Source organism: Hydra vulgaris, chromosome 04 (genome assembly GCF_038396675.1).
Source record: "Hydra vulgaris chromosome 04, alternate assembly HydraT2T_AEP".
Lineage (NCBI taxonomy): Eukaryota > Metazoa > Cnidaria > Hydrozoa > Anthoathecata > Hydridae > Hydra > Hydra vulgaris.
In genome coordinates this window covers 32619788-32645830 of record NC_088923.1, presented here as the reverse complement: position 1 = coordinate 32645830, position 26043 = coordinate 32619788, and the positions used below count along the sequence as shown (strand labels likewise).

The 26043-nt window shown below is 27.5% G+C and overlaps 1 protein-coding gene, 1 long non-coding RNA gene and 1 other non-coding gene across 3 annotated transcripts in view; all 3 read right to left on the bottom strand.

Moving 5' to 3' along the window:
* Positions 1-1348: 1348 nt before the first annotated feature.
* On the bottom strand, positions 1349-4394 carry LOC136079764 (uncharacterized). Its single transcript, XR_010638194.1, has 2 exons — positions 4008-4394; positions 1349-1663 (listed from the first exon to the last, which is right to left on the bottom strand). It is a non-coding gene; the product is annotated as an uncharacterized LOC136079764 (long non-coding RNA).
* Positions 4395-7580: 3186 nt separating this feature from the next.
* LOC100200555 (uncharacterized) lies at positions 7581-9079 on the bottom strand. The gene is made up of 2 exons (XR_010638193.1): positions 8918-9079; positions 7581-8502 (listed from the first exon to the last, which is right to left on the bottom strand). It is a non-coding gene; the product is annotated as an uncharacterized LOC100200555 (transcript).
* Positions 9080-10681: 1602 nt separating this feature from the next.
* Positions 10682-26043, bottom strand: part of LOC100198204 (dyslexia-associated protein KIAA0319-like protein) — a 70137-nt gene continuing 54775 nt past the window's right edge. The window contains exons 19-25 of the mRNA XM_065796101.1: positions 20429-20567; positions 19894-19964; positions 19189-19420; positions 16591-16713; positions 13805-13895; positions 11095-11189; positions 10682-10976 (exon numbers count right to left, since the gene is read on the bottom strand). Of these exons, the coding sequence (XP_065652173.1) occupies positions 10816-10976; positions 11095-11189; positions 13805-13895; positions 16591-16713; positions 19189-19420; positions 19894-19964; positions 20429-20567 (912 nt within the window). The 3' untranslated portion in view covers positions 10682-10815. The remainder of the gene's footprint in view (positions 10977-11094; positions 11190-13804; positions 13896-16590; positions 16714-19188; positions 19421-19893; positions 19965-20428; positions 20568-26043) is intronic.

The window sequence follows — 26043 nt, the reverse complement described above, 5'->3', positions numbered from 1 at the left end:
TATAAAGTTATATCGGCACAATAATGTTAATCCACTGATGTGATACACACAAAATCTGTAGATTAACGTTAATTGTACCAAATCTGTGGATTAACATTATCGCACTACATCTGTGGATTAAAATTATTGTACCGAACTTTGGCTTATTTACTTTGTTTACTTTACTTATAAAACTAAAAAAATTTCTCCTCTGACAATATATTTAAATACTGCTCATCAACTTTAACTTTTTCAATATTTGTAACTAATGAAATTTTAATATTTGTAACGAACTTTTATATATATCGTAACTAAATATATTTATTCACTTCATAAGGTTTCAATGATAAGATCGTTGTGATTTTTTTCGGAAACCTAGCTTATACTGGAATATCTTGTTATATCTTTATTTTGTTTTATCACAAATAATATTGATCACGAATAACTTCGTAAACTGAAAAAATTAAATTAAAAAAAAAAATCTGCAGGCGAATAATTTTCTCTGTGGGAGAAGGTGTTGTTCAAAAAACTAGACAAAGATTCAATAATTAAAGTGTTTTGAAAATGAAGTTGAAGTTCGCATTAAAACAGTAAATTAGTTTTACGAGGTGTTGCATCTGTAAGTTTTATTATTATGTTTTTTTTGACTACATACACTTAGTGTGTTATGGGTGTAAAACATAGGTCTTCTAACTATAAGTAAAAAGAAATTGTCTGCTAATCTGATAAGTCAAATTTCTCTCGTTGCTTTAAATGGTAAACTAACAAGTGTTTTTATCTCAAATCCAAGAACGCATCTCCGTTTAGAAGTATTTTTTAACTCTATCTGTTGCCGAATTGCCATTGCAACAGACAAAAATTTTAATCGCTTATGTTCGTGATGTTATAGTTTCATTGATAAGACTTTTTTTATTAGTAAGGACAATAATGTCTAAACATCATTTTCTATCCGTAAAGATAATAAATATTGTAACTTATCGAAATAAAAGTAGTTAATCTTGGAACTTTTTAAATATTTACAAAAAGCAAAGAGTATTTTAATTGAGTGATTCAAGAAACTTTGTTATTTGGAAAAAAAAGTTTTAAAATGTTTCAGTTACACTGGTTTTCGTGGCTATTTTTACACTATTTTTTGTGAATTTTTGTAGGTACTAACGGATTTACCGATTTATTATTTACTATCAATTACAATTTACTATTCGGAGTTATCTATTATTTACGATTTACTACTCGGATTACCAAATAGGCCAGACTAGGCAATGGCCTAGAAACCCCAAAAGTTGGATGTTAAAGTCGTATTTTTTAATTTGAATAATATTTAAACATTATACATTATTGTGAATTAACCAGTAATGCAAATAAAAAGCCATTTAAACATTTACATTTATTACTGTTCTACTTCATTATTTTATTTAAAATACTTGAAATATTTCTGTACAAGGTAATACTACAATACTACTATTTTAGTGTTTCAGTAAATTCAACTTGATATATTGCATACTTGATACATTAACCAACAGATTATAGTTTTTCGATATGCTTCACCTAAGGACGGTAAGTCAGTCAAACAAACTTTTCAGCAATATTCAGCATTCGTAGAGCTACTTTAGATGTAAGATTGTCAGGAAGATCATTAATGTAGATTAGAAACAATACAGGACCAAGGGTAGAAGGTTGCGATACCCTAAAAATTACAGGTAATGTATAAGACAGCATGCATATCTAGTTATTAACAACATTTTGGCAAACTTTAAGAAAATGACTATTAATAAAATTTTTCTAATTTTTTTTTTATTCTGACATCAATTTTGATGATATCGTAAATAATTTATTCGAAAATAGATTTTTAAAGGCATATTGTATAACAATTGTGATTTTATAGTTTTTAGTAATTGTCATAATAATAGATGTATTGAATAATATGTAAATTATTTTATAAAAATAATTTTATAGAATAAATCTAAAATATAATAAATACCAGATTTATCTCATAATTTTTTATATTTTGGTAAATACTTACATTTATGAATGTACGTACTTTATGACTCAATAATCTTGCAAAAATAATTATTAATGTAAAAATGGAGACCCAAAAGTTTTGGTATCTAGGGCCCCAGTTTTCCTTAATCCGGCACTGGGTACTAAACAAAATTTATTTTCTTATCTTACATTTATTCGTAGTTTTTTTGCATCACGTGTAAGACGTATCACGCACAGAAATAATTGTTTGCATGTGTTGCGTGATAATTTATTTTTAAAACTATACTAATATTTTAATCATATATTTGTTACACTGGGTTTAATAAATCAGTCATAAATCTTTATAATCGTCATAAAACGGTTTAAAATAGGTTTTAAGAAGACGTATAAAATACGCCTTAAAAACATGTAAAAATTAAGTTTATAAAGGGTTTTTTAAAAACTCTGGCTCCTTGTTTAAAAAGTAATATTACTTAACTTGCCCTCAAACCCACGTACACCAATTTCGATTTCCAAAAAGTTTTCCGGGTGTTCAAATTAGTAAATCTTAAAACGAAATTTTATAAAAAAATCTTATCTTTGACAATTTATAACTTAGATTTTAAATGAAATGAAATAAATGTAAATATATTTCTGTTTAATACAACTTCTTCCAGTGGGCACGGTACGTTTTTTTAAAACATTTTTTGAACGTTTTAATCAACTTAAGAAAAACGTCCAAAAAACTTTTAAAAAACTTACTGTGCCCACTGGACTTCTGCTTGTATTTTTAAAAAAGTTCTTAGAGCTTTTTTTTTGTTTATACAGAATTAAAGACTTTTATAAAGTCTCTTTTTGAACTTCTTTAGGGTTTTGCTCAGTCGGCTTGCTTCAAATTATTCTAAATAAAATTTAAAAACGTCCATAATTTGGACATGATTATAGATCAAAGAGCTAGACTTTTAACAAAGTGTTTAAGTCAATAAATTTCATTAAAAACATGTTTTTTTTACTCTAAGTTCTAAAGGTTCTCTCCTAAATAAATAAAAGTAATCAAAAAAATTATATGCTTGTAGTAATAGCTCTTTTCTTTTCTATTTCCTTGAGGAATATTCTATTGTCTATATTCTATTCTATTTTTTATTCCTTGGGGAATATTCTATTGTCTAAATTTCTTTGCAACAGTTAAAATAATTACAGCACCGAGCAAAGTCTTAACTTGAAAATACCATTCTTAACATAGGACTTCAACTTAAGCTAAAGCTAGGATTCCATAATGTATTACAATTATGTTATATTAAACCATATAACGTAAAATCTTGATAGGGATATTACATTTTAAATAAATTTTAAAAGATTGCTTGCAGCCCACAGTAAGATTTTTGGCGTTTTTTCTTTAAACAATCTAATTATTTATTTTGCAGACCAAATGTTTAACGGAAAGATTTTGATCGTTTAAAAAAACAACCCACTCACGGCAAAGCACCTTAACTACTTATGAGTACATTTAAATTGAAAAAATTATATATTTCAATAGATTAAAAAGGGCCTCGGGTCAGCGCCAAAATTGTCACACAAAATTGTTCAGCAGTAAAACTTTGATGATCCATGAAATCTGATGTGCAAAGCATGGAATCAAAACATTTCTACGCAGCGCATCAAGTCAACTTGACCAACATTGTGAATGATTTTGTTTCTGTAAATGAAATTAACTGAGTGTAATTTGCTGATTTTCACACCACATTTTAATCGTTTTTGCAAATAACTTATATTTACTCTATATTTCACTTTACAATACAAATTTAAAAAAAATTTAACTCTAAATTAAAAATAAGTTGCAAAAGATTCAAAATAACTCAATATATATATATATATATATATATATATATATATATATATATATATATATATATATATATATATATATATATATATATATATATATATATATATATATATATATATATATATATATATATATATATATATATATATATATATATATATATATATTTAAGAGTACAAAATTAAAAATAATAGAAATTCAGAAAAAGATTCTCTTAGCAGACCTTATTAAGCGAGTTTAAAACTTCTGTAGTTAATTTTCGTACGTTCTATTGACGTAAGACGTCCGTAGAATGTTGTTTGTAAATTTTAAATGCGACTGTGAATGATTTTTCTTGCATTCCGTGAAATAATTTATACATAATATTAATTTATTTTTTAATAAGTTATCCTTAATTTTTTTCAAATAAAAAAAAAGTCCAGATAAAAAATAAAATAGCAAATGAACGTGTTGAGCTTAATCGATAATGTAAACTTAACAATTGGTCATTTTCTTTAATGATGTCAATTGAGTGAACTTAGTAGCCGATATTATTTTTTCAATGACGACAAATGTTTTGTAAAAAGGTATTGTTAACTCTTTCTGCGTAATAGTTTGTTTGTCTCTAAGTTATAGTCAATAGTTTGTCTTTTATTCCTTCTATTCCACAAAAAAAAGCAACTCAGCAAAGCGTTAAGTTGGTCATTGTCAGTCATATATTGGTAAAAAAAAAAAAAAAAATTGGGGAAAAAAACGAGAACATCGTCAGATGTTGGGGGTTACTAACTATGAATCATCATCACAGGTTGGGAGTTACTAATTATGGATCTGCTTTAGTGCGTTCAATTCATTTTTTTTTTTCAATTTACGCACTGTTTATGATAATAACATGAAGAAAATATTAATATTATAGTCAAATAAAATTAAAAATTTTAAACTCAAAGACAACATTAAAAATTTCATTGTTATTATCCAAAAATAAAATATTGATCTTATTTAAATAAAATGAACTTTATTAAATTTTCAATGATTTCACTTTTGCTTATTTCTACTTCAAAAAGTTTATTTTTAATGTAAAACAAAATAATAATTGATCGTTCACGTAATATAATTTTTTTAGTTTTATATTATTATATTTAATATATAATTATATTTAATATAGTTTATCTATCGTTGGATGTTCGTCTATTAATAAGCTGTTCGTCTACAAAAGTCATCAATAAGTCGTTTATTTATAAATCAAAGAATCCTTGCTAATTCTTTTTTCATTTTTTCAACACATAACTGTGAAAAATCTTAATAAAACATGTTTGCTTTAAATGTGTATTCTGTGTCAATTCAAGCTAGGAGTAGCGGTAATATTCTATTTTGTTATAAAATAATATAGCTTTAAGCAACATTTTTGCGCTCGCTTTTACTTTATTTATCTTTTATTATATATATATACATACATATATATATATATATATATATATATATATATATATATATATATATATATATATATATATGTATATATATATATATATATATATATATATATATATATATATATATATATATATATATATATATATATATATATATATATATATATATATATATATATATATATATATATATATACAGAGGCGTAGAAAGAATTTTTTGGTGTTCGAGATAGGTAACTTCCAGACATGGAGCAAATTCCAAACATTTATATGTTTATACTTATGTCAAATAAGGAGGGTTTGCAAAAAATTGCGATGATTGGAGGCTGGGAACAAAAAAGCCCCAAAATTTTTGCCCCCCTGCCCCAAACGTGAGAGCAACAAGTTGATGAAGTATTATTTGTACTATTCTTAACTAGACTTATATTCATCGATAAATTTTAAGTTTCATAGTATTATCTATTAGCGTTTAAAAATTATTACTATATAAAATGTGCAACCCCCTCAAATTGAGGGGGGTTTAAACTTTATATGGTCATAATTTTTGAACGCTAAAATATTTTTAAATGAAATCTAAAATTTATCGATGAATATAAGTCTAGTTAAGAATAGTACAAATAATACTTCATCAACTTGTTGCTCTCACGTTTGGGGCAGGGGGGGGGCGAAAATTTTGGGGCTTTTTTGTTCCCAGCCTCCAATCATCACAATTTTATGCAAACCCTCCTTATTTGACATAAGTATAAACATATAAATGTTTGGAATTTGCTCCATGTCTGGAAGTTACCTATCTCGAACACCAAAAAATTCTTTCTACGCCTCTGTATATATATATATATATATATATATATATATATATATATATATATATATATATATATATAATATATATATATATATATATACACACGCATACATATATACGCACGCATACGTATATACAAACGATATAATGAACAAGCAATAATTTTAAAAATAATTTAACTTGCGTTAAATTAAATTGAACAAAACTTTGTTTAACATTGCTTTAAAACCTGAGAAAAACAATTGATAATTAAATTTAAATGCAGTATTATTAAAAGAAACGCCCAAGAAACCGCCTTACAAATATTCTCTATCTTTGTTATTCATTTTTTCATAATAATAATTTTATAACTTGCTTGCTTACTGACGCAATTCGTTAAGAATCCGTAATTATAAAACTAAAAGCGATGAATTTAAAGCTCTAAAATCGGAAATATTAAATAATAATAAATGACGTAGTTAATATATATAAAATAGAAAAATGTTTAAAATCCGCTACAAGGGTATTGTTGACAAAAGTAATAAAGAACGTAAAAGACATTTTAGCAGAAAAATTCTCAATTTATAATAGTTCCATATTATTTAAATTCATCGAAAAGTACATTATGTGCGTGCTCATAGTTTCTTTAAATTTAGTCAATAGCATACCAAATCAAGCTATAAGTCTTAACTCATGAAATTCTGACTCGTTTCTCAATATGGAAACAGTTTGAAAAAGTATGGAAATTAGAAAAATGTCAAAAGTTCTTGCTATTTCACTGACAATATAAGCCAAAATATTACGAAACAGCCAAATTGACCATGTTTAGAAACAACTAGAAAAAAGAGAGAGAAAATATTTTGAGTCTGACTACCCTGCAAGCAACCAAATAAATTCCATGACCTTGGTGCAATAACAAAATTGCCTCAAATTAAACCCATGCAATATTATTTAACATAACTACCATCAAGTAATACATTAGTCGCAATTCGCCATTACAACAACCAATCAGAATGATCCACCAGCCGTTACGTCAAATCAAAAATCGTTACTAACAATAAGTATAATTGTCATTTGATGATTTTGATCAAATTCAATTAAAATTTTAGAGTCATTTCTTTCCAAATTTATTTTGCGAGACTATCAAAACAAAGATACTATCAAAAGTGCAAATTAAAAAAAAGTTTACTGGGAAATTTTGCCAAGAGTAAAATTCATTGTAACAAATAGGTTACACGAAATTAATATTTATACGTTACGACCAATACTGGGTTTAAAAGAAGTAATACTAATAATTTATTAATATTACTTTTTTTAAACCCAGACCGTTTATTTTGGAAACCGTTGATTTTTGAAACCCAGAATGCTGATTTCGGAAAAGCCAGCATACACAACTTCATGAGGTAAAAGAGGCCAGTTCACTCAATTTTATGAGGTAAATGACGCGCAGTAAAGTTTATACAGTCATGCTCACATGTAAAAATATATTTATAGATTTAAAAATATCTAAACTCTCCACTAAAATTTATCCAAAACATCGCTAATTGATACCCTTTGTAGTATGAAAATTTCTGCTCAACATAAGTTAAAAAAAAACACATGATTGTTTTAATTTTGAGACAATTTTTTCTTACATTTTCATTTTTACTTTACAGATTGAAATAAAAATTTTCGCATAAAAACATAATATTATTGACGTCATTGCCATTTTTATAAAATTTAAAACATAACACAATTCTCTATAAGAGCTCGAAATTATTTACTATAAAAATATAGCTAATATATATATATATATATATATATACATAAATATACAAAAAAATATATAAATTAATATTCCGAAAAATACGGATACTAGGATGTTTTTTCTTTTTTTTATATCCTTCTAAAAAATAAAACAAAAAACAAAAAATAAATAGAATTTAAACTTGAAAAAAATAGTTAACACTTTGTGTCTATAGTGAACAAATCGTGTTCTTCAAATGTTTGAAGAATACAATAAACATACAAGAACCAATAAAGAAATGCGATTTTTAAAAAATTTTCTGTCTTAGGGTAAGTTCAATGAGTTCTCGATACTAAGAAAGAAATTAGAAAACTGCATACACTATGTACATAAAAACATATCCCACTATTTACAGTCATTGACCAAACAATCTATACAACGGCAGGTTGCGCTGTTTCTTTGGTGTAGTCTAGATTGTACGTTTTTGTTTTTCCGTATGGAAAAAGATCGGTGAAATCTAAAATGTGTTGGTCTGAAAATACTTCCCACAACTGCTTTGCAACTCCAGAGTTTTTTATTGAGCCGCCAAGTATTGTGCAGCAAACGCCGTTGTGGTACCAAACATTGCTTGAACGTTTTGATTTATTGTGCGTAGTGAACAATGACTGGACGTCTTGTACTAAAGAAGCGCAAAACTCGTCGGTAACCAGAATAATTGCATCAGCCGCGTCCATTACTTGAGATTTAAACGTGTCGATGTGATGAACATATTCGTCATCCATCTTTAAACGGGCTATGTCTAGAAGAATAAAACATTCAAATTAAAAATAAGTAAAACAAATATATAAAAAAACAAAAACGAAAGAATTCAAATATTTTACAACCAATAAAAAAAAAGAAGGCAATTGACATCTTTCTAATAGTTCTATATTTGCTTTCTAAATATACTTGTATACTTTTTTAACCGTGCGGATTTTAGAGCATATTAACCATTAAATGTAAAAATAAAGCATTAAATGTAAATTTAATTAATAGCATTTTAATGTAAAAATAAAGCAATAAGCGTAAAATTAAAGCAAAAATAAAATATATTTAAAAAAATAAAAAAACGTTCAATAAAAACAGTATTAAGTTTATTTATATAAAAAAGATAATAATAAAAACAAATCAAAGCAAAAAACGAACATCAAGAAAAAAATACCAAAAATTATTACCGAAAAGTGTTATATCGTTTCCTCTGTAGCTTAAATGCCTGTAAATATTGTTAACTTGTTCGACAGCCTCAATGCCTTCAACAGCAGATATAAGTAATACGCTGTACATTGTTAAAATTTATCACAAGCGAGAAGTCTTTATCGCTAAAACGACTGCAGAGTGAAGTTTGTTTTGATTCGAGCTGTATTTGAGCAAAATCTATAATCAGCTGGGTTCTAGGCTAATTGTTTTATTATCCAATCAAATGATAGAAAAATTATCGTAACACTTGGGATTTTCCCTACGTTTAAAAAGATACTAAGGATCATTGGTCAAATTGCGTTTACTTTGACACTTTAAAGAATTATTTAGGAAGTTTTTATAAATAATTTATAAATCTTTATATAAGTTTTTATTAATGGTGCTATATATTATTATGTACATATACATATAAAACAAACGTGCCAGCAACTTTAACTTTAACGACACAATATACCCCCTTCAATGTTGTGAAATTAAATTTCATTATTTTCGGGACATTTTTACTTTATAAATTAAATTTTTTATTATACCGAGATTATTCTAGAAAGAAAAAACAACCGATAAGAGAAATTTCCGGATTTAGTACTATGAAAGTTCGAAAAAATAACTTCAATACAAAAGTGATTTAAACTTTGTTTTTGTTTACATCAGCAAATTAATAATAAAGCGACTAAAAGCATTTGCAAATAACAAGAGTTAGAGACACTTATATTCAAAATGCACGAGTTATTAATTATTTATTGTCTTTAAAGATAAAATAAGCTATTATAAAACCTATAATAAAATTATTTAAAGTAATCGTGTTGTAAAACTTCTATCGTAAGCATTATAAATATTTTAAAAATTTGCCTTCGATTTTTTAATAATTTTATTTTTTTCTTGGATAAAAACATTTATTAACATCTAAAAAATGCCGAAAAATAACGCGAATGTAAGAAAAAGAACGATTTTATGTAGATCCGATCTAATTTAAATTTAATACAAAAAACAAGCAGTGCTTTGTTTAAAATTACAAACAATGAAAATTTTAATAAACGAGAGGCAACTGTTAGAAGGGACTTCAAGAGAAGTGCGTCATGTCCGCGAGAAAGGTATTAATGTAAATCAAAAATAAGTTACATTTTTTTTTATTGTATACTTTTTAAATGTTTGTTGAGTTAGTGAAATACTAAACGTTAGCGTATGAGCAAAGTAAATGTTTGTGCTCACATAAAGAGCAATAAAAAAAAAAACGCGTAATTAAAAAGTCAAAAAAGTCAATAATTAAGAGTAAAAAAGGTGTTTTTAAATTTTAGCGTTTTAAATTAAGAATGTCTATAAAAAGAACGCATGTAATTATAAAAGCATAAAAAAACAACGTGTAAATAATAAAACGTATTTAATCAAGCGAAACTAAAAAAATAACGCTTAGTTTAAATATAAAACGCTCATCAAAAAAAAAAAAAAAAAATTTTTCACAAACAACTCTAAATCAAACAAAAAATTTATTTAAAGAATATGTTCTATTACAAAATTATATATATATATATAAATATATTTTTGCTTAAATAAAATATCACAATTAACAATAAAAGAACACCCCTGAATACTGAATACTGCAATTCCATAGATTCAAAATTAAAAGCGAAAATCGAACCGTCAGTCAGTCAATAATAATAATAATATATAAAAAAAATTATATATAACAAACGTATTCTGAAATGCTTATAACCACCCCTTATGGAATTCACAAAAAAATATAATTTTCAGTATCGCATAATACGTAGCAGATTGTTTGATTAAAATACTGCACTATAAAAAATTAGTTAAAATTATTACATTTGAAGTTTTTTTGAAAAATTCATTTTTTCTTCTTTTATACGGCATATCTTAAAAGCTATAAAGCGTGATCTCTTTGTTTGGGAAGCTTTCCGTTTGCAACACCATTCGACGTAAAACTGTTCCCGTTAAGCAATCGTTTTTTATCAAAAACTGTTGTTTCTTCCTCGGAATCATCATCCGTCTCTGTGAAAGTCAAACTTTGCGCTGAATATTTGCCTAACATTAAGAGAAAAAGTAATTTAAGTAATCTAGTTTAATAATAATAGTAAAAAAACTCAGGAGAGTTTTTATAAGATTTGTATCAATGTTGCAAATGTTTTTTATATTTGACTACCTTTTCCATTTGGTACAAGAAGAATGTCTTCTTTGCTGTCGTGATCGCGTGTACGAAGGGCACGATATCGAGTCCTTCTTTTGTTACGCTGGCGCCTAAAGGCGATGGTAAAATTTTCAACTATAATACTACTAAACTAGTAAAATGCTAACTAACAATAAAGCTACACTACTAAACTAGTAATTTAGATTTCTAAGTATAAGTCTTCAACATTAGTAACTTAATATTTATAAAGTTTTTAAAATTTTTTTCCAGACTTTCTAAATAAATTAAAAATAGTAAGAAAATATAATAAATAAATCCTTGGGGAAGAGAAAGGCAATATTCTTTAGAAAAATAATTTCTACTTTAAAGAATACATGGGTTTTCACTGACAAACGCGTTTACGTAAAACTCAATAACAAAAATCTTAAATAGAATCAAAGAAATTTACTTGCGTCACAAGTGCATTGAAAAAAGTGGCAACCTATAGGCAAGTAGCGAAAAACGCAACTTTTGCATTTCTTTAAACGCAAAATATTTTTTTAACACGCCGAAATAGGAATTTTTTAAAATTTATTTTGATCTTTTAAATATTCTTAAGTGAATAATTTTCTTATTACACATAAAAACTTTGTTATACCATCATTTAAATATTTTAAAAATAAGAAATGCTTTATAATGAGAAAACCTGAATATGAGTAAAATCAGTATAGTTTAACTTATGTGTTTTCTACGACTTCAAAACAGCAAATCGCTAGAATCTCTTTATAACGTACTTAAATAACTTTTAAAATAGTTTTGTGCGTACGCACAAAATGAACCTTTTGTGCGTACGCACAAAAAGTTCATTTTGCTTTGTGGCATCTGGGATGCCAATCCAAAAACTGCATTGCGAGTATAACATCAGATGTAACAACATTTTCCTACTCTGTATATTTGAAAAAACAATAAAGAACCAAATAATGATAAAAATAACAATACAGAAGTCAAATGGCTGAAATAAAAGATATAATTTTGTTTAAAAAATATTTTTTCACAAAAAAAATTTAAAAAACAAATAAACATTGATACCATTAAAATAATTTCGGATTAAAATCGCTTCCCCCCCACCCCCGTAAAATCGCCTCTGCTTGCAAGCATTGTGAAAACTCCAAATTTAAGTATTTTCTTGTTGTCGAATGGACAATGTTTTGCAAAAAAAAAAAAAAAAAAAAAACGCAGTTATTAGAGCCTGGAAATACTCCAAACAGATTTACCCAAACCTAGCTTAAATGCGAGGGAAATGACTTAATTTCCCTCGCATTTAAGACTTAATTTTAGTATAAGATATCAAATTTTAATATTTGAAAATATTAAAATTTACTATCTTATACTAAATTTAAATTCATTGACAGGTTTTAAATTTTATTTTTATTTAGGTGTTATAAAGTTATGAACATGCAAGGTTTGAAACCCCCTCATTTTGAGTGCGAGTGGAATGATTTGATTTTTGTATTATTATTATTTGTAATCTAATATCGAAGATAGAATAAAAAAATTAAATTTTGCAGAGCCTTTTACGAGTAAGGGTAATTTAAAAAAAAAAAAAAAAACTTATCCAAAGGCTTTTGATTAAATTTTTTGTATTAAAAAAAGCAACATATTTTTTAAAATGTCAGTCGCCAACAACGATAACAATTGTGGTTGCAAAAATGATCTATCTGCGGTGACACCAATTATTGATTTAGATTAAGCTCGCTGCATATGTTAAACTTCTAATAATTAGATAGAGAATTAGTTTCTCTATCTAATTAGTTTCTAATAGTTAGGTAGAGAAAATAGTTAGAGAATAGAGAGAGGAGAAACCGCACAAAATATTTCTGTGTTTTATGATGCTTTTCATGAATTTGTCTTTTAAATCAATGTCATTTTCAAGTTTGAATATTGTAGATAACGGAATCATATTTTTGAAAAAATAATAATGCAACAAAAAATAAAATCTTGTTTATCACGTCTACTTAACAAATTTAAAGGCGTTTAAATATTAGAGAGCACAATGACTCAAAAATTTAAAAAAACTTAAGAACGTTTTTAAGATAAAATTTTACTTTGTTCATCTATAAAAAGATATATAATACCATACGTATAATATAAAATATGTATGTTATTTAATAAGATTCACTATCGGGATCTATACTTTTATTAACGGACACTTCAATATTATTCACTAATACCTTATCAGACAAAAGTTTTAGTTTGTTTTTTAAAGTTTAATTTTCTCGAGTTGTAACAACTATGAGATTGTTATCTTAGATTTCTCAAAAAGTAGAAAAATAATTTAATATTGTATATAGACTTTTAAATATTTGAAAAATAGTACGTCATAATATTACACGTCACTACATGCTGCTAATAATAACATGTTTTGAGAGATTAACAGAATTTGAATAAGAAATTAAAAATTATTTCCTTAAAGAAGGCTATTTTTATGATTTCAAATCATAAAAATAGCCTTCTTTTAATATTTTTACTTTGAAAAAATAAAAATGATATATCTGTAAACTTCAAGTTAAGTTTTTGTTTTCTTTTGTAATACCATTTTATGTTGGATAAATCTAATGTCGTAAAATAAAAGGATTCTTAAAAATTAAGTTAAAAAGCGGTTTTCGATGAAGACATAAATATAGAGACATAAAAAAGCGTTTTCAACACGTGAATATAATCAAAAACATATTATATTAAAAAATACCTTGCAAACACAAAACAAACTCCCCAAGCGATCGCAACAAAAAAGAGAAAAACACCGAATATTGCGACTGATAAATATAGGATACTCCATTCTAATAAAATATAATAATATAGATATCTATACTGTATGTATGTATATATATATATATATATATATATATATATATATATATATATATATATATATATATATATATATATATATATATATATATATATACACACACATACATATATATAAATTCTTGTACAAACTAATAATAATTTAATTACAAAAATACAATAAAATCAGTTAAAAAGTTTATCATGTCATACAAAAGAAATAGAAAATAACAAACGAATAGGTTAAAAAGATACGCAATATGTATAAAAAATAGCAGCTAAACAGAAAGTGTCATTTGCACATGGTTAACCTGTTTACTCATACCAGGTTTTAACCATTCTATAAACATACTTTCTTTAAGTTTTAGCTCAAATTTGTTAGATGCCGAATCTAACACAGACATTTATCATTTATTTGCATGAAACAATTTTCCTTAGCATGGAGATGTTTTTAAACCTGAGAAAAATATCACTCAACTTAAATGCATATAATATTAAAAGAAAGAAAAAGTAACTAAAAAAAAGGGTGTAGGCTAGTTTCACATCAATTTTCAGTTAACAGCTCATTCCTAGATTGCAAAATGTCAAGCCAAAGCAACAAATAGAAAATTTAGCAAAAGACTGCTGCATTATTTGACTTTTCAAAACTCTAAACGTTTGTGATTCAAGATGAAATCCAAAGTTACTATTGAAGTAATAGTAACTTTGGATTTCCCTCTATTTAAAGAAAATAACTAGCTTGAATTAAAACTATTTTGCTTTTTATCAGAAGACAAAGAGCAACTTTTTTAATTTTGATTTATATCAGAAGACGATAAGAATTTTTTTTTTAATTTTGATTTATCTCAGAAGACGCTAAGAACTTTTTTTTTTAACGGTGTTCCAAAAAAAATAAATAAATAAATAACCTTTCAACTTTTTCCTATTCTCTAAGTTCTAAATAGACTAAAAATACCAAAAACGCGTTCTTTATTTGTGTCATAATGTCATTAAAACTTTATTTAAAAAAAATGCATTTTAAGGAAAAAAATGAATTTTGGGAACTCTCTTAGCAATATATCCAGCTTTTTTTTTTTTAACCCGATTAACTATTAAATTGGGAGTTACTAGGACATTTACTATTTTAGACAAGGTCCAAAAACACATTTACAATGTGTTTTTGGACCTTGTCTAAAAGAGAAAGAGTATCATTAGAAGAACAAGCCCAAATATGACCAAAGTATTCCATACAGAAACAAATAAAAGATTTATAGAAGTAGAGATAAAAAGAAGCAACCTTTGATGATAACTTTGGAATTAATTGGTTTCCATGAGAGGTCAGTAGTGAATAACAATTAAAGAAAAGAAGAGAACTCAATTAGAAGGTTGACATTCAATAATATTTTATTAATATCTAAAATGTAGACAATACTGCAATAGTTGTTTTCAGTAAACAACTAACCTTGTAACGATTTTATGTATGGTTCCCATAAAAGGTCAGTAGTGAATGATAATACGAGTAGACATAAAGTAAAGAAGAAGACTAAGATTGAGAGTGTTGTGATTCATCAATATAGAAATGTCAGTAATACTGTGATAGTTGAAAAACTTGAGAGGTATCCTGGGAGAAAAACAAAAAAAAAGTATATTTCTAGTATACCATAACATAGGTTTTGTTTATGAAGTTCAGACAAATAATAAATTATTTAAAGAAACATCATCCTAAGAATTCAAAAATTCCTGATTTTTCAGATAGCAGCGCTGCTGTATAAAAAACCAATAAGTTCATAATAAAATCTGTCACCATATAGATAATTTTGACATTGATGCAGAGTGGATATTTTTTACTAAAAGTCATGGTAAATCATGTAATAGTATTGGTGGGATTGTATTACAAAAGACCGCAAACACAATTCTATACTTCTGTATAAACAACATTTTAAGGGATTATTTTTTAAAGATTCAAAAAGTAAGACAGACAGAAGTCAAATCACTTTGAAAACACACCTTCAGCTAAGTAAAACAACTCCTGGAGCTAGGGACTATTATCAAACATTACAGTCTGAGGGATGTGGTAGATATCAATTTAATGTCAAACAGTCATATTTTAGGAACTGCTTCGAGACTGAAACTTTCATGGAATTTTAAGTTTATTAAAGCTTCTCAATAGTATAAAAACTGGATAAATAGAGATCTGGGTAAGATTTTTGATTCCTTCATCTACACCAGCATTTTCAGACTTCATTCATTTCCAGAGTTCATTGATTAGATCATTATTGTATTTGTACTTGATTGAGTTGAAAAATTTAAAGTGTTTTGAATGAATTTCAAAAAAAATTTTTAAATAAGAAAATACCATTATGGATCTGTCCAAACAAAACAAGTATGAAACCATGGATTTTAAAAAAAATTTATATGCATGTGTGTATGTATGTATGTATGTATGTATGTATGTATGTATGTATGTATGTATGTATGTATGTATGTATGTATGTATATATATATATATATACATACATACAATACATACATACACATATATATATTTATGTGTGAGTTGATTTACTAAATACTAAATGCCCTACAAACGATATTTTATCACAAGATGTTTTTTGCTTACCCCTTAATCATTTTAACATAAAACATAAATTTAAATGGAATATTACAAAAAATAAGTGCAATACTCACAAAATAAAAAATTCTTACCACAATTACTTTCCTTTTCTCCAAAATGAGATTTTAAAATATTTGAAGTCCAGAAGCTATCACATACACATTGTTTGGTTAATTTATCACAATAACCATGGCCAGAGCAAGTGTTACGGCAAACTAAAAATATTTATACTAATATATATTAATAGTATATAATATTTAAAGTAAATCTGTTCAGTAATAGAAGATTTTAAAATTACTTTCTGATAGGCAAGGGTGTAAATCTTTAGCATTCTTGCTTTACACTGGCGAATGTATGATTAAAAGTACACATGTTTGATTTATTTATACTTAATGTTTGTTTATGTACAAACATATGATTGGCAATTTATGTTTAAGTTTGACAATTAGGTAGAAAATAAAACTTGAGATTTTTGAAACTTTGAACATTATTATGTTCATACTAATTATTGTTTAGCCAATCATAATTACCTAATCATAATTTTTATAAATAGTTACTTTTTGCACTATAGATTTCTATCACACATTTATAATTGATGTTACTGATAGAATGGAGCTTAATGATGGATAAATATAATAAAATATTGACACTGGATGGAGTAAAAGATAAAAACATAAAATTGATGTAATCATTGATGTTTAATTTTTATATGATTCTGCCAAATAGCTATTTTTATTTGAGATATTAGGAGCTGTTTAGAAATGTAAAACAATTCATTTTAATGAAAGGAGTAAAGGATGTACTCATTTCATAAAAATTGACACCAATTTATATAAAAAAACTAAACGACAGTATAAAGAACTCTCAACAACATTTGAATTATTATTATCAATGGAAAGCATAGTTTTTATAAGAAGCAGTGTATTAACATGATGTTAACTTGTAAAATTATTTTTAACTATGCATAGTTACTAACTAGTTATATCTTTACAGGTTTAAATCTACATTAAAATAATTTAATTACAAAACACAAAGTTTAAAAGTTATGTTAAAAATTAACCTCATGAAAATTAAAAGATGATGATAATAGTTTATAATTATGTGTTGGTAAATGACTAAATTAAATGATATATAATAAAAAATGTTTAATTTTTTTAAATCCATAAGATTCAATAATCATAAATTAAATTTTAAGTTTGATCTTACTTAAAAATGCCAAAATTTCTAAAAACTCATACTTCTCTATTCCAGGCTTGCGAGGGTTGCAAAATGACGCAAAAGGGTGTAAAACTCGGAGAGTTTTTTTGTTTTTCCAACTACAAGCTCGAACTACAGGCTCGTATTATGAAATTTTTTTTGGGGGGTAGTAGCGGGGGTGGGGCAGTATATAATATAGTATATAGTTGAGCAAGTAATTGAAGTAAAACCTAAATTTTTTTTTCAAGCTTAAATTCAGATATTTTTGCCCCTTGATTTAAGTATATCTGATTCTAAATTCTCTTTATTTTCCATTAGATGATTTTGACCATGGAAACTATGACCATGGAAACTATGACCAAGTGAAACCATGGTTTTACTTAAATTTATTTTTTTACTTCTTCTACATTTATTCATCATGACGCATTTTGTACATCACAATTTTCTTTGTTTTAAGCTGATGTCCTTTGTTTCTCAGCTAAAAATTGTACATCCTGTGTCATCTCCTGAAACCAGGCAAGCAAAATTTTTTAATTGTAATTATTTCTTCCTTCTTTTTCATCAAAACAACTCTCGTGAGAATATTTCCCTTTTTATCATTGAATTGATATAAAAACTGATGCAAAAGTGTATTTCCTATTCTTAAGGTCCATCAATCTCAGATTATAAATTCTTACATTTTATCACAGAGTTAGATTCTAGAGAAAACTTGTTATAGAGAATCAAAAATTCTGAATACTGTCATTAACAAACACATGTCTGACATTCTACCTTTTATACAAGGGTATAATATCAGTTAATTGGGTCTTTACGCTATACATGCCCAAATTACCTTAATCTTCCTTGTAGAGTTAGCAGTTTCAAGAGAAAAAGAAAACTTGGAGAGAAAAAGTTACAGATAACATGAAAAAGCATCAGTTAAGGAAAGAAAATACTTAATAACATATTCATCTGAGAATCAGCATTATGGAAAATGTTCAGCCTTGTTATACCTTATTTCCCCAGCCTGGAAACAAGGATGCTGAATAAATAATGATGGCAAACAATTGTTAACAAGTCTCTTTTGTTTGACTTTCTTTTTTCTAGTCCAGATGACCAAAACACTTTTTATCAGAAAAAAATTACCAAGCTTTTTAGAGTTATCTTTGAGTGTGCTTCAAGTTATTTCTTCTTTTTTGAAATGATTCATAATTTTATAAAAACATTTTTTTACAAAATTTTTTTTTTGAGGTGACTTCACAAAAAAGCATTTAACCTTATTTTAAATAAATGTGTTATAAATAATAAAAAAAACATTTTATTGATTTTTTGGTCATATGTATCAAAGTACATTATAACCCATTACATACCATAAATACATACATCTCATGAAAACTATATATACATACATTGTTAGCATTTGCTAAAGTTAAAAATAAAAAGTTTTAAAAGCGATTAAAATGTAAAATAAAAAATATAAAATAACAAACTATAAAACTAATAAAAACACTTACTATAAGGTTCTACCTTCTCCATTGTATAGTCAAAAAGTTTACCACCAAACCCAACTTTTAGTTTTAATAAGTCTGCCACATATTTACCATCCATAATGCGCTCTAACTTAGGATCAACTACATAAATTAAAAGCATGATGCTGTTCCCATAACCAACGCTACGCAATCCTTCTAAATGGACTAAGTCTTCACCAACTTCGAGAATAACAGAAATTTGTCGAAGAAGTTGTTTCTATAAAAATTTAAAATAAAATAATAAAGAGAAACAATAACATTTTTAATGTTTAATTATTTTAATAAATATTAAAATTTATAAAAGTATATTTTATAATACTAAAATAATATTATCATGTATTTTATATAAGATACAATGATACTGTAACCAAACTTAATAAAAATAAAATAAATATATATAAAAATTTATTTTATGATTATCTTAAACTACTTTAAATCTGATAGTGGTACAATGGCTAAGCCACTGTACCACTACAATGGCTAAGCCACTGTACCGCTATCAGGTTTCTGGAGTTTAAAAAAAAATCATCCTCCTTTTTGCCTTTAAAAAATGAATTGAAAAAAATTATCCTGATCAATTGTTGTCATATGTTACCCTGATCAACTATTGTCATGTGTTACCCTGATCAATTGTTGTCATTTTTTTGGTCGATATTACAAACTAATTTAAATTAGTTTAAAAAATGAAACCTTGTGATCTTCCATAAACGAACTCACATCAGCATCAAAATAAATTTCCACAAGACCATCACTTTTTGGATCTGTTTTTATCAAAAAAAGAAAAATATTTATGTGTAAAAATTACTGTAAACAATAACTTTTTTACATTTCATTATAAAAAGTAATAAAACACATTTATTTAAAAATACATTACTGATTATAAAACGAGATTTTAAGTTTTTTTTAAATATTTTTTAATTTTACAGTTATAAAAAGTTTTGTCACTTTAGTATGTATTGTATTAGTATTTTTGTTGCTAAGCAAATAACATAATAGATAAAAAGTTTGATTAGCACTTCAAATATATAATATTTTGGTTTTTTTTACCAAAAAAGATATTCATTGTAATTCTGTTAACATGACATTAGGTAAAATTTATATTGTTAAATTTTATATCCACTGCATGCATACACACATATATTTATATATATATAGAGAAATTTAGAAAACGTTATATTCATTATCATATTATATTTGCAAATCATTTAAAAACAAGAAATGAAACCTTCATTGACCAGTACTACAACGGAATCTCTTCCAGTTAAACCTTTATTGTCAGTCACTACAAGATCAAAAAGATACCTTCCTAATACCAAATTAGCCAGATAAAGAACTGGAGATTTATCGCTACCATTAAGAACATCCTGAAAAAAATATGTAATTACTTTATATCACTATTACATATAGAACCCATTTTTACATGCTAAACCCACTATAAGCAGGTAAATAAATAATTGACCAGATCAATTAATTTACAATGTTAATTTTTTAAAAATAATTCAAGTTAGTATTTTAATGTAAATATAATCAATGCATTTGTTTTTTTGTTTTATTATAGTTTTGATGAGTTATTAAGTCTTAACTAAAACTCAAAATAACAATACTTTCCTGCTTACTTAAAATAAAGATACTTTGAGTTAAGTCGACTGAAAAACAATTTGTTGATAATATAAAATTGTTTTATTTATATTTCAATGTCTAATTTTTTCAAGCTTAAAAGAGGTTATTAACTTGAATCAAATGCAATCCTTGGAAATATTAGTTATGTAAATTTTGTTTTAACTATCAAATTTGCACTTAATTGTATACAAGAAAAAATTCTTAAGTATAAATTTGATTATACACGAGCAGAGTACCAATACATAAGTGGAAATATTGATAAAATCAATGCCTTTATCAGTACAAAAAAAAGTTTGTAGAAAAATGTATTTATTTGTATTTGTTATTTTTGTATATGCCCTGTTTGTAAAAAAAAGTCAAGAATGTAGTTTTTTCCTTTGTTTTACAAACTGAAATAAACTCCAAAAAAAAAAAAATTAATTTAAGAGACCGGAATTTAGTTTGTAATATAGTGCAGCAGATTAGCATTAAAAATGACTGAAATTGTCCACAAGTAGATAAAATCATGAAATTTTTATTAACGAGAAAGTTATGCTCATTATTTTAAGATATGGTGGCACAGTGTAGCATGACCAGAACTGGCTTAAATCTAAGAAGGAAGTTACCGCCATCTTGGATTTATACAAACCTTAATAAAGTTTAAACTGCTTAACTAATCTTTGCCAAAATCTTAGAGAAGGTAGACCATAGCAATTATACATTGATTGCAGAAGCGTCAATGAGGGGGGAGGGGAGTGGTGCATGGCCCTCTTCCCCAAGAAACATGCCCCCCCCCCGCCATCCTTGAAATTTATCATTTTATTTCAATATTATTAACAAGATTGTAACTGAGTAAAAAATTTACAGCAGATAAGAATCCGAACATCTGTATCTACTGTGCGTATTGCAATAACCTAGCCTTAACCAGCCTTTGCTGCATGATATGCATGTAAAATGGGGGGAGTTTCAGCCTCTTTATGAGAGCATGGTTCAAGATTTTCAAAGGTATGAGAGCTTGAAGACAGAACATGTTCTCTGACAGTGGCTATTATAACTTTTGACTCCAGTAACTGAACTGAAACTGTTTTCTCAGATAAAAATTGAAAAAGCTCTATTTTGTTGTGATCATCTCTCAGAAATTCCTGCTATTTAAGTGGGAATATACGTATTATATGTACTCTGGCTCCAGTTCCTCGCTTTGCACATGTAAACAGATTTCAAGCTTTGAGCTTTATAGGTGTCCCAGACAAGATCTAACTGTTGCGTTGTAGCAATTTGTAAATGGAGGTAAGGCAGAAATATATCTGATGCATAAGTTGCAAATGTCTTAACTGTACCGGGCTTTAATAACTGAACAATTGCAGCTCTATCAAGAGCCATCATATCAAATGTAGGCGTAGAAGTAATAGTGTTTAGTTCAGTGTTGCTTTGGGTGATTTTTACTAAGCATGTAATTAAATCAGACCTGGTTCCAAATCGAAGAGTCCCAAATTCAGAGATTGAAGGGGGATATGACTGATTTTTATGTTCAAAAAATGTTTTCAAACTCCTGTCTCTAGTTTGACAACCAATGTATAATCTGGAAAATAAATTACAGTCGCTTTGCATTGATTTCAAGCGTTTAGTAACATTAGACACGATTGCTGAATGCCGAGTTGTGGACAATGATTGTTGCGTTTTAGAGGTGCATATACATTAGCAGTTCCGTTAACAAAATGATCTTGAACAGATTTTTTGTAATAAGTTTGGCCTACATCACGAATTGATATAATATTGGCTGCAGCACAGTTCACAATAACGGGTGATGCGGAAGTTATCGGGCAAATCCTAATTTCATTATTTGAGCATAATAATTAGTTTTTGTAGTTTTATGCGTAGGCATAAACGTTCTACAAAATATAAACTTTATTATTTGAAACACAATTATTTGAAATGAGGTTAAATGCAGCTGAACGAGAATCTTTTCGAAAGCGACTAAAAATGTTTTTTGTAATTAAACCTAATATATAAAAAAAATAATAATCGTAAATCATTTTGAAAAGGAAGGATTTGCTCGAAGTACAATATATGATAACCTAAAAAGACTTGAAACTGTTCAATCATTTTCTGACGACCCTGGTCGTCCGACATCCTGGACTAGAGAAAAGAAAGCCGAATTAACGAGACTTGTCAACAATTGAAAAGGGGTCAGTCAGAGAAAAATAGGTATTAAATTTGGTGTAAATCAATCGACAACTGGTCGTCAGTTAAAAAAAATGAATATTAAATATAGAAAACGTGAAAAGACTCCAAAATACGCTATAGAACAACAAATAAAGGCAAAGAAAAGAAGCAGGAAACTAGTTAACCAACTCTACAACACAAAATCGCTTTTAGTCATAGATGACGAAAAATACTTTTGTTTTGCAGGTGACAACATGCCTGGAAATTCTGGATACTACACAAACAACAAAAAGACATGCCCAGAAAGTGTTCGTTTTATAGGAAAAGAGAAATTTCCAAAAAAATTATTAATGTGGATAGCCATATCTGACCGTGGTATGCCCGAGCCATTGTTTCGCACTTCCAAGGCTGTAGCGATCAATTCATCAATCAATATTAATGAATGTTTAGAAAAGCGACTTCTTCCATTTATTCACAAGTATCATGGAGACTTTAATTATTTATTTTGGTCAGATTTAGCAAGTTCTCATTATTCTAAAGATTCTCTAAATTGGATGGACCAATATGTCTATTACGTTGATAAAGAATCCAATCCCCCAAACGTGCCTCAAGCACGATTAATTGAAAATTTTTGGGGACATTTGGCACAGAAGGTTTACGAGGGAGATTGGCAAGCTTCAACAGAGCAAGTTTTGATTGATCGCATTAAACTAAAACTACAAGAAATTGATTTAAACTTTTTACAGTCGCATATGAAAGGCGTCAGAGCAAAATTGAGATCAATTGCAAATGGAGGTGTTTTTTCATATAAAAAATAATATATTTTTATTAAAAGATAAATGCTTTATTTAAAAAAAATATAATAGTAGTTTTTTTTTTTATTTATAAATAAGTTATTGACGTTTTTTTATTTTGTCCGATGTAGTACCACAAGATCTTCACTGTCATCTTGAAATGGGTTGCCCATATCAACTAATGTATTAACTAGAGCATTTACATCATGTTTGAAAGCTGTCTGAATATTTTCCTGTTGATCATGTTTATAATCTGCATCGGCCCCACGCATCTCAAATTGAAATTCTTCTACAAGCCTATATATACTTCCGGTCATGCAATTATCCAATAAGGTAATGTGTGTTCATCTTGTGTTAAGCCAATAGCACCACCATTGGCTTTAACTGCAGCGTTGTACTGTTCATGGTTTTGATCAATAGCCATTGCCGAAAATTTTTGTATAGTTTTTTTAACTGTAAATTTGCCCCTGTTCAATGCAGCTAATGTTGATGGACTATTATGCGAAAGACAAACCATGTCTCGAATGTGAACAGATAACCATCGAGCATAATGAGTTTGATCAAGTGAAAAAATTCATGGCACTAGTTTTGTCAAGTTATCTAAGTATAGATCAAAGTTTGAAGTACAGAGACCAGAATAACATAAACAGAATAAGCTGCATTTCTTTGACTGTACTCTAATAAGCAAACTGTGGGTGAACCATGTGCTTTACGCACCAGCTAGTGAAAAGCAACAATTAAGCACCATTATGGAGCAAACTACAATACAACTTGTATGTCTGATACTGTACTATATGAATAGCAAAAACAGAAATTTCATTTATATATTGACAACATTTTACATGGGATGCAGACAAAAGAGCTTCAGCGGTGCCTGATGTTACAATTCCAGCTGCAGTAACAGCCTCGACCAAGCTACTTCCCTTTAAAAAGCTACCAAATGCTATTTAAAACTATTTAAGACTAGCCATTTCTATAAGCAGGCCACCCATCATAACAACAAATTAATTTTCTCCGTACAAATCAGGCCAGTTCCATTGTATAGTTTTAGCAATAGCATACAGCGGTTGATCAAACGTAATAACAGGGTTCTGTTCAGGATGAAGATGATGGGTAGAATTTTTTATTATATCCATTGAGTGTTGGATCATGACAACACTATTGGAAGAATCCTGAAATAGTGGCAACAATGAAACTATTGATAAATTTAAATTTGAATTGGTAATCTTATTGGCATGGTATGCGGACCATGCAAATAAGATTACCACTATATACTACAAAAGCTATTTCCCGCAGCACCACTATCTGTAAATGAACCACTGCTGACAAGTATAGCTGGTTGATCATTTTTTAGCCTAACCGGGGTAACATCTGAGTAGGATTCCAGTAGAGGTTTAATTTTCTTACAACCACGCGAGTTAAGAAGCAACATAGAATTGTGTGGAGTTCCAGTACTGTAATTATCAGGCTCCTAAGCTAGTGAAATAGCTGTGCCATGGAATGCTCCACTAGCTGTTGTTGCTGTGGGGTTGTGGTCAATATTATCGACAGCTGCAACAGTAAATAGTTGTTTTCGCAGTTTTATAGGACACACAACTTGATCACTGTTATATTGATTACACACTTCATTTACCAGTTCAGTTGACAGTGCAAGTATCTGTCGCTTAACTTGGTCAATAATGTGGAATCACACAAAATAATTTTTAATACCCAGATTCGTTGTGCAGACACGGAGCAGTGAGTCTTTTGACTCACTGATATCACAAATAAAACACACCGGTTGTGTGTAAACCAAAGTTGATTTTCTCATATCACAGGACATTGATCGTCTGAATGAACTATGCTCAACGTTAAGTGCTTTGGCTTAATTTAATGATAATTCACTCTCTGCAACTAATGATGAACAATGAAGATGTTTAGCTACTCAATTGAGTTTAGTGGAATTGTAAAACATCCTACAAGGTTTATGCCACTAGGCATTGTTTGAAATAATAGTACTTTCAAAGCCACTGCCATCATCTAATCTCTGAAGATAAAAGGTGATAGCAAATCAGCCTGCACAAACAGTGGTAAGATAGCTGCAATTGATTTGTAACTTGTTAATCAATCTGAACGCTTAGATTTAGTGGGACATATCAACATGTCTGCAGAGGTAATTTGGCAGGAAATACAGTTTTGCCAGTCAATTGGATTAGGGCTGTTGAAAACATCGTCTGATTGTTCAACGATATGCCGCTTGGCCATAATATATATGTATAGAGGCCTTTAAATAAAAGTAAATATA